General features: G+C 40.4%; 1 protein-coding gene across 2 annotated transcripts in view; it reads left to right on the plus strand.

Moving 5' to 3' along the window:
- Positions 1–7,190, plus strand: part of TRMT1L (tRNA methyltransferase 1L) — a 212,090-nt gene extending 204,900 nt beyond the window's left edge. For both annotated transcript variants that reach the window (XM_089680317.1, XM_089680315.1), the window contains one exon: positions 6,790–7,190. In XM_089680317.1, coding sequence (XP_089536443.1) covers positions 6,790–7,021 — 232 coding nt within the window. In that variant the 3' untranslated portion in view covers positions 7,022–7,190. The remainder of the gene's footprint in view (positions 1–6,789) is intronic.
- Positions 7,191–10,389: the final 3,199 nt, after the last annotated feature.

Below are 10,389 nucleotides of genomic sequence, written 5' to 3' on the forward strand. Positions count from 1 at the left end.
AAAGAAACACGTCTTTGAAACCACACGATGGGAGGGGGTCCGTGCATGTGAGCAGACATTTTTTAAGCAAGGATTTCTTAAAGTACCACAAAGCCCAGCAAGCAGCAAATATACACACAACATATGTATTCGTACAAAACATTTAGAAATATAAAAAAATAGTATTAAAGTATAAAAGTAAATATGTATTAAATGTGTAGAAAAATGTATATATTCAATAGGAAACCAAATAGGCATTTTACCCGATCCATCACAGTCCCCCCTTAAAATGACTATTTTACTCTGTCCCTATAAGACCTAGCTCATCTGTCCTTATGTACCTTGGAACTCTTTTATGCTGTAGACAGGTGATGATCTGTATTATAAGTAAAAAGCTCTTGTAGTACAGTCCACAGTTTCTTAAAGGTTCATCTCCAAAGTCACAGGAAAAATTTGCTTATTTGAATTCTGTTCTCATGTTGTCACAAGATAACAACGCAAGTAAAGCCCTCCAGTCCATACACTTGTGTCTTCTCTTATGTGTAGATATTCAATTTGATTCCAACATGTTTCTCTCCCACCATGCAAAAAATGTAAATTGCATATAGTGCAATCTCTTAGGGTCCCTCAAGGCTCTGTCCTCGGGCCCCTTCTCTTCTCCATCTACACCTCCTCCCTTGGCCAACTCATACACTCTCATGGCTTCAACTATCACCTCTATGCCGACGACACGCAAATCTATCTCTCGACCCCTCGCCTCACCCTCTCAGTCTCCGCCCGAATCACAAGCCTACTGAACGACATATCAGACTGGATGTTGCTCCACTTCCTTAAACTGAACCTCTCCAAAACCAAGCTCCTTTTCTTCCCCCCAGCCCGCACAGCACCCCCCCATTGACTTCTCCATCACGTCCAACAATGCCACCATCAGCCTGCCCCACAGGCCAGAGTACTTGGTGTCATACTTGACTCCAATCTATCCTTCCAGCCCCAAGTCCAATCACTAACAAACTCATGCAGACTCCACCTCCGCAACATCGCCAAAATCCTCACGTTCCTAACCCCGGAAACCACTAAGCAGCTCATCCACTCCCTTATCATATCACGACTCGATTACTGCAACTCCCTCCTCACTGGCCTGCCTTGCCACAGGCTATCCCCACTTCAGTCGATCCTGAATACAGCAGCCAGACTCATTCACCTTACCAACCGCTCCATTTCCACCACCCCCTCTGCCAATCCCTCCACTGGCTTCCAATTGCCCAACAGATCAAATTCAAATTCCTAACACTGATGCACAGAGCTCTCCATCATACTGCCCCAAACTACATCACCGACCTAATATCCAAATACCACCCAACACGCACTCTCGGCTCCTCACAAGACCTCGTTCTCTCTAGTTCCCTGGTTTCCTCCTCCCATGCCTACCTCCAGGACTTCTTCAGGGCGTCACCTATCCTCTGGAACTTCCTACCCCAATCCATCAGACTATCACCTACTCTCCTCTCCTTTAGGCGCACCCTGAAAACCCACCTCTTCAGGGAAGCCTACCCCACCCCCTGCTAATTACCGACCTCCTCCACTCTTCCTACCACTCCATCCCCCACAGCCATTTCCTCCTGTACCACTATCCCCTCCATCCTCGAAAGAGCAGGGCCCTCGAACCCCTCGTGTATCACATTGTATTGTTATTGTACTGTTGCATGAACTGTCTCCCATTGTAATGTACAGCGCTGAGTGAACTGTTGGCGCTTTATAAATATTGTATAATAATAATATAATCTCTTAAGCAAAAAAAAAAACTAAATCATGTTCACATAAAGAATATAATACCGTGCCAAACTTATTTCCACCAAATGAAAAATTCTGGTATTCACCACTGTCTTGGAAATTCGCTTTTAACGAATTTCTCCTTACCGTGAGTACTCGCAGTTGGATGCGCAGAAATCCCCCATAAAGCTGTGCGAATCTCGCTTACCGCGACTTCAGCTAAACTCCACGATTCCTGCGCCTCCAACTGGTTTAGCTCTGTTGAGATGTGGGGAAAATGGAGCTCCCGTTACCCAGGAATGATCACACGACACTCTCAGGTTGCAGTTGGAATTCACTATGATCAGGTCAATCCCCTCCACAGAACAATGTATAGGGGGTGTCTATACACAAAATGTACATCCTGATTGGAGCGTAGCCTTTCCTCTTATCTATACTGGAAGCCAGTTGAACCAGTCCTCCCCTCCCCCATGAGCTCTCAGTGGAGAGCAAACTTCCCATCCTATCAGCTCCTAGTAGTATGTACATTCTCTGTACAAGCATCCCTTAGATTAAACAGTGTCAGTCTGTATCTGAATGGGCCCGATACGATCTTTATTAAAACACATCCATCCAGATACAGTTCAGGTCGGTAGTGGTTTGTAAGATGTACATGAGCCTACACGTGGAGTTCGCACTGCCCGGCGCTTGGCTATACGAAGTCCATGTGGTACTATGCTGCTGATATGTGGATACAGGCCCGCGGCCTACCTCCGGCGGCATTCGCATCGAATGCCGTGGTGGTATACACGCCGGTCTATAAGCACAGATCTGCCATCTCATCCATTACCGAGCCGAGTACTGTAATATATACATTGTACATACGCATGGCCTAATTGCAGCCTTCAGAGCTTTAATTAAGCCACACGAGAGACATATGGATAACACTAATATATGACACATTTAAAGTTTAACCTGTAAATAGAAAGTTTCCATGACACCACCTTTACCTTTACCCTCAGTCCAAACAATTCCTGCAGTATTATAAATTATCCTTCCGCTGTTCACCACCTGTTGATCTCACTGGATTGGCTCCCCAAAAACGAAAATGCCCATATAGTGTAGTAATTTATATTAATAAATCTAAAATCCTTTTAGTTAAATGCACTCACATTCTATATAAAAAAAGACAAACACCCAATATGTGTAACTATTTACCTGATGTGCACCAACCCTCACCCATCAGACCATGCAGCTTACCAGATTCACATAGAAGCAAACGTGTGCGTCTGCGCTTTTCAACACCATCTCATGACTTCAATGTGTCCATATACTCAGAAGCCATGTGCGATCAAATGGAATAAAATCATAGTGCAGCAGTATCTAAACATTGAACTATTTATTTGCTTAAAAAGAATGTGAGTGCTTTAAACTAAAAGAATTTTATTTTTATTCAAATAAATTACTACACTATATGGGCATTTTCTTTTTCTTTTGGGAGCATATCCGATAAGTGGATAACTTAGAATACTGCATGAATTGTTTGGTCTGAGGGTAACACCCCGGTCACATCAAACCTGATTTTGAAATCGTGCAACTTGGTGAAGTCTATGCAAATCGCAGCAAAAGTAGTGCATGCACTACGTTTGAGACCGTTGTGTCTGACCAAGTTGGAACCGCACCAATATGACCACTCTAATAGCGGACAATAGGGTGTGAGTTGGCATGCGATTTGCAAAACGCCTGGCATGCAAATTGCACCCGATGTGACCGGGGGTAGAGGTGGTGGATACCAGAATTTTTCACATGGTGGAGATAAGTTTTGCAGAGTAATCTTACACTATATGCGATTTTACATTTTTTTGAAGTTTAATATCTACACATAATATCTACACAAGTGTATGGACTGAATGGCTTTCGTTGCTTAGTTATCTGGTGAGAGCATGTGAAGACCATATTAAATAAAATAAGGAAGTTTCCCTGTGACTTTAGAGATGAACTTTTACTGTGAACTGTGGACTGTACTACAAGCGCTAGTTACTTACAAACACTTATTACTAAGCCTAAGAGTCAAGATGCCCTTTAATAGAAAAAAACAAAACTCGGGCTCTACTCTCCACCGCTAAAGTAAACAGCATGATTCAGAGGTGTATGTTCATTGTATAATTATATATAACAGCGCAGCGCTTAATACAAATCAAATTTTCTAAAAATGTGCTATTATCATCAAATGCCCAATAAAAACCAATTAAGACCTTCGCCAATTAACCACTTGAGGATTTACCCCCCTTAATGACCAGGCCTCTTTTTGCTACTCGGCGCTGCACTAATTCAACTGATAATTGCACGGTCATGCAATGCTGCACCCAAACAAAATTTATGTCCTTTTTTTCCACACAAATAGAGCTTTCTTTCGGTGTAATTTGATCACCTGTGCGCTTTTTATTTTTCACGCTATAAACAAAAAAAGGCCAAAAATTTTGAAGAAAAACAATATTTTTTACTTTCAGCTATAAAAAATATATAGTAAACTCAAAGTTGGTTATAAATTTAGGCCAAAATGTATTCTGCTACATGTTTTTGGTAAAAAAAAATCCCAATAAGTGTATATTGATTGCTTTGTGTGGAAGTTATAGCGTCTACAAACTATGGTATAAATACTGCAATTTACGCCATTTTTCTGCTATACAGCGCTGCGCTAGTTTAACGGACAATTGCGCGGTCATGCAATATGGTACTTAAATGAAATTTACATCTTTTTCTTCCCCACAAATTGAGCTTTCTTTCGGTGGTATTTGATAGCCTTTTTTTTTTATAGCGCAAAAAATAAAAACCGCACAGGCGGACAATTTTGAGGGAAAAAAAAACAATATTTTGGACTTTTTGCTATAAAACATGTCCAGTAAAAAAAATGCAAAAATCAAATTTGGTCATAAATTTCTGCCAAAATGCATTCTGCGACATGTCTTTGCTAAAAGAAAAAAACCAATACGTGTAAATTAATTGGTTTACGTGAAAGTTATAGCGTTTACAAATGGCGGGAAAGATACTGGGATTTTTAGGGGTTTTTTTATACTAATAATGGCGGCAATCAGCAAATTATGGCGGCGATCAGGGACTTATGGCAGCGACCAGCGACTTATGGCGGGACTGCGGCGGACATTCTGACATTGGGTGGTACTGACTTGGGGTCACTGACATCCCCAAAAACACTAATAGAGTGATCAGTGCAAAAAAAAAACACTGACACTGTACTAATGGCAATGGGGAGGAAGGGGTTAACTTTATTTTGCAGGGAAGGGTTATAGGAGTGAGATGAGTGTTTTACTAGGGGGTGGGGGCGGGGGTGTGTACTGGACGGGACAAGGCTGATCGAGAAAGAGAAACTGTTCTTTCTCGATCAGCTCATCCTCGAGCTGACAGGGAAGTGACAGACAGCACAGCTACTGCAGCTGTGCTCTCTGTCACTGTTTGCCGCCGATCGCCGGGAAACAGCCGCTAAGGAGCGGCTGTGACCCGGCGACTGACATCTGTGGCGGTGATCTGCGGGACAGATAGGGCGGCGGCGCGCCTCGTGCGCGCCCTCTATTTGTTTACAAAACACACGTTTTAAAACGTGGTTTTGCCTGCGAGTGCCGCCGTATATGTACAGTGGCTGGGCGGCATGTAGTTAATCATAATAAACATGTAAATTACATATGAAAAAATAAAAAGTGATCATAAAGTGTCCAAGAGAAGTGACCAGTATAAGTAATCAGTCCCACATGCTGTGATGGAAGTTTGGAACATAAAAGATAGCCAGGGTGACACCATCCACTTTCATGCAAGGCTTACCGGAAAGTGGATGCTTGTGACCCCCTAATAATAATAGCAGTCAATAAACGCTCATTAACTGCTTGCCCTCTGGAAGATTTACTCACCTATGACCAGGCCATGTTTTGCTATACACCACGGTGTTACTTTAACTGACAATTGCGCAGTCATGGAGCGCTGTACCCAAATAAAATATGTAATTTTTGCCCACAAATAGAGCTTTCTTTTGATGGTATTTGATCACCACTGCAATTTTTTTTATTATTTTGTGTGCTATGAAAAAAAGACAGACCGGTAAATAAAAAAAAAAGTTAACATTTCTGTTATAAAACATATATATATATATATATATATATATATATATATATATATAAAATTCCATGAAGCGTATATATTGTTTTGTGCAAAAGTTAGTGTCTATGTTGCTCAGTATGAGTATAGGGTGAATAAGCTTGTGAGCTTTGGCCCTTTCTAAGTTTTTGCTGAATTTCTCCCAGCCTGTTTTATACTGTCCAGATGTCAGGTTAGGTGTGTATAGGCAAATCCTTTTTTTTCCTTCTAGATAGTTAGCTGTTTTCTCCAAAATCAAATAATGCAACATAACACTGTGAGTGCAGGACGCTGTGGCAACACTTCCATTCAAATGGGTGGGTCTATAATGTCCTGCACTTAGTTTGGACTTCATTAATCCAGGTTGAATGGTGCTAAGCGTCATTCAACTCAGCTGACCGAGGACAATGAATAATCCTGTGGGCTTTGGCGTTGAGAAGGAGGTGAATATTGCAACCAGAACACTTTCTTTTAAAAAAAAAAAAAAAACACGACAACTGCTAAGTTGTGCTTTAATAAAAGGTACTCTTACAGGATAACGTCACCTTGGGGAACATGTTACACGTTCCACCCATTTTTTAGGGTGGAACATGTAACATGTTTCCAATGCTGCAGCTGCTGCCCGATTTCGCTGTGAGCTCTGTGGTAGTTCTTCCTGTTGGGCTGTATCTGCTTTCCCATACGGGATGTATGGCCACACAGATACACTGACAGTTTGCAGGTGTCCTGCATGGCACCAGCGATCTGCTTTCCAGGCTCTTTAAAAAAAAAAAAACTGTGCATTTATTTATTTTTTTTTTAAGTGAAGATATTCGTTAAGTAACAGATTGTTGGCTTCTGTTCTTGTGAAGCCCTGTTGAAGGACATTTTGTGCTTGCTTATATTAAGGCTAAATAAAATCTAATTTTTTTGTTGCAGATTAAATAAAATCTTGCAGTATCTCTCGGAAGCTGGATTTCTGGTGAGCCGGACGCATTTTGATCCAACAGGAATCCGAACAAATGCTCCATTGGCAACACTTAAAACAATTCTTGAGAAGAACAGCTCGCTCTCCCACACTTCACAGTCCAGTAGTTGCAAAGATACCCCAGACAGAATAACAGAAGAATCACACAATGAAGAGAGAGCCTCTGTGTCCGAGATGATATAACATCCAAATTATAGTTTTTTGAATGAGGACAAAAATCTTATATTCTTATTGACTGTTTTCACACGTAATACTACGTGTTGCAACTTTCATACTTGCTCCTGTTGCTGGCTTTCATTTAGACAAGCCTCTTAACCAGCAAAGTTGACAATAAATATTTGTTTAAAAATAAGATTGCTTAATTTTCTGATACATAGCGTGTGGGTATTTCCTATTTCTTGAAGCTCTGTCCAAGTTGACCACTACCTCTCTATGTGGGAAGCATGACCTACAAAACCCCCTTGGCCTAGGAACCTTTTATTTCTATTTTGCTAGCCATGGTGGTAGCGGAAAATGTGTCTACTCCTACTACTTTTTTTTTTTTTTTTCTCTCACCAAGGTTGTTTTGTTTAACAATTTTCGGTCCAAAGCATACATGTATGCATAAACAATTAAAACCATTAGTTGTGTCAGGGAATGTCTAAACGATTACTTTAGTCAGCTATATTGATTGTTTAATCGATTGATGAACAGCAGTGCCTCCTAAACAAAAATAGTTTAACTCTAAAATAGTTGTCAGCTTAATTTTTTATATTTTGCCCATGCAGAAATCCTTTGATTAACACAGCAAGACGTGTCAGTATGAACTGCAGACTATCAAAAATAATATATACAATAAGTAACTTTACAGACGCCACTAACAGTTCGGTTAAAAGGTGGACACAGATCTTCACAAGGAATTGTTTAAGTTATTCTGCTAAAACCTTGGTATATATGTTGGATTAAGCGTAATCATTAATTTCCCCTCATAGACAACATAACCATAACTGCCTAGAGGTTAACGCCACACATGAAACTCCAGAAACCTGGCCCAGAAGGCATAACCTTCTTCTGTATTGGTGGATCAGGGTACTACTCAGTTATGTGTTTACACAAGCATTGGCTCACATGGCCATGAAGCGGTACTCCGAGACTAAAGTCCCTGATTCACTAAGACGTGAGTCTACTAGCAGACTGACCATTCAGGCAGACTCAATTAAATCAATCAAGACCTGTCAGTCTTCTGAGCGGCGTCTAGCAATCTCATTGACGAACGTCTTCTTTGCTATTAGTAAATGTGGAATCGCGTCTGGCACATTTTTAGGTGCAATACCAGATATGTTCGCTAGATGGTGCACAAGTGCGGGCATTGGCGTTTTTGTGTTCGCAAAAGAGAATATTTAGAATGTAACAAATAGTACACCTATATTAGAATTATTTATTTTTATTTTTTTTTGCTGTTTCTCCAAAATGATCAGGAAACTAATGCCTTTACTAATGAATGTCATACATTCTATTTTCAAATGTTAAACATTTTCACACTTATATCTCAAATCCCAATATAATTATATATCTTCATTCTCTTTAATCACGTAACTATTCTATGTTAAAGACAAGTGCAGCGCTATAAATGCATGTGATCAATAATGAACGCATGTAAAAACCAAAAAGTGCAAAGCATTGCAATAATGATGTAAAATGGTAAATGGTGCTAAAATAATTTCATATAATCATTCCTGAATAATGGAATGTCCTTCATGTCAGAGTACCAACTCAGAGAGTGCCAATGAATGGCACATGTGGTCTCTCCGTGACGGACAGTAGTGCATGAACTCGTGAAAGATAAACCACCCTTGGGACTGGTCTACACTCACCAGAACAAAAGTATTAATGCGCATGGGTTATACACATCACACATCTGGGGGTGCAGCGGTATGCTGGCAGCTGTGGGTTAGTCATCCAGCTCCATCCATCCATCCATCAGGGTGGGTGCCCAAATGGTCCTGGGGAGGAATTAGCTCAGCCACAGGAGCCAGAAAGGTGCTTAATAGTGTAGTACACTGTCACAGTGGTGGATGACCTTTCACTAGTTCATGCACTACTGTTCGTGGTTATATTTATCTTGTGTAATACCATTTTAGTAGTCTATATAATTTGACCAGCGCTCGCTTTATCAGTTTTAAACAATGTAACTATTCTACATTGTATCTCAAACTGTGTCTCCCACAGTGGTTTAGTGGTTAGAGCTCAGAACTTACAGCACTTGGTTCATGGGTTCTAATCCCAGTCATGGCTACATCCCAGTTTGCATGCTTTCCCTGTATGGATGTGTTTCTGCCAACACTTAAAAGACATGCTGTTAGGTTCATTGGACCTAGTTACATGGCTGAGTTTCTGCCCTTAGATTATAAGCTCCTTGACATTTATGAACGTTAAAAAAATGGAGATCAATTTTCTGGGTTGTGTCAGTGCCAGGAATATTGATCAATCAATTATGATTTTGCCTAATGACTAGAAAGTGGATGAATGTTGCCTGCGTCCTGTTCTTCTGTTAATTAGGAAATGTGCAAGTTTCATGCTGTGTATATTTCATTGTAACTTTTTTCTCTTCTTTTAAATCTGTTTCCTTATACAACTTGACCCCCTCCCCCACCCCATCATCACCTGTCCCATATGCAAATCTACAGATCACCGCCCCCCCTCTTTTTAACTATTTACTGATCAAGTGAATGTCTTATTTTCTATCAGCTACAGCCCAGATCTCACATTATTATACGATTTCTGATTGTATATCACCACTAGTCTGATTGAATTTACAATCCCTGGTCAGTCCCGTTCCCTTACCTCTAATAATCTTTAGGGCCAGTTCACAATACGTGTTTTTCAGTTGCTTTTTTGGTATCACAAACACACAGAAGGTTATATGGTTGTCAATGTCATAGCTCACATCAGCGCTTGCATTTTCAGTGCATTGCAGGTGCTGTAAACAAAGTTGACCACGCTGCATTGTTTCTGCACAGAACTGTACTGGAACACATTGAAACGTCCTTGAATGTACTAAAACACACATGTCCCTAATTAAATTGAATAAAAAGAAAGTAGAAAAAACTAACTGGAAGGGATACAAAAATGCAATGCAACGTGTCCAAATTGCATCCAAAATGTACTGGAACACACTAAAACATGCATGCCAAAAGGGCATGCAAAAACGGATCAGGAACACATCTAGACTGTTTCTATAGTGTGAACTGGCCCTTAGGACTTGTTCACACCATTGGTGGTGCAGAAACGCATGCAAGAACACACATTTTCCAGCACAGCAAAGAAATGCAATGCCCTTTGCAGATGTGCACAGTTAGGTGCAACACACTTTTAAAATAATATGCCTGCAGTATTTTTGCATGTTCCCACACATTAGGCAGGCCATTGAAATTAACAAGCAGAGGGAAAAAAAAAAAAAGTAAAAAATGCCCCATTCACACAGCTTTATTTATGAACAGTACAGTTTTATCATTTAGATTTCACAGGAATATGGTTGGGATTATGTCCATTAATAATGTTTTTAGTGTATT

Source organism: Staurois parvus, unplaced genomic scaffold (assembly GCF_062004578.1).
Source record: "Staurois parvus isolate SC_StPar_1 unplaced genomic scaffold, SC_StPar_1.0 ptg000240l, whole genome shotgun sequence".
Classification (NCBI taxonomy): Eukaryota; Metazoa; Chordata; class Amphibia; order Anura; family Ranidae; genus Staurois; species Staurois parvus.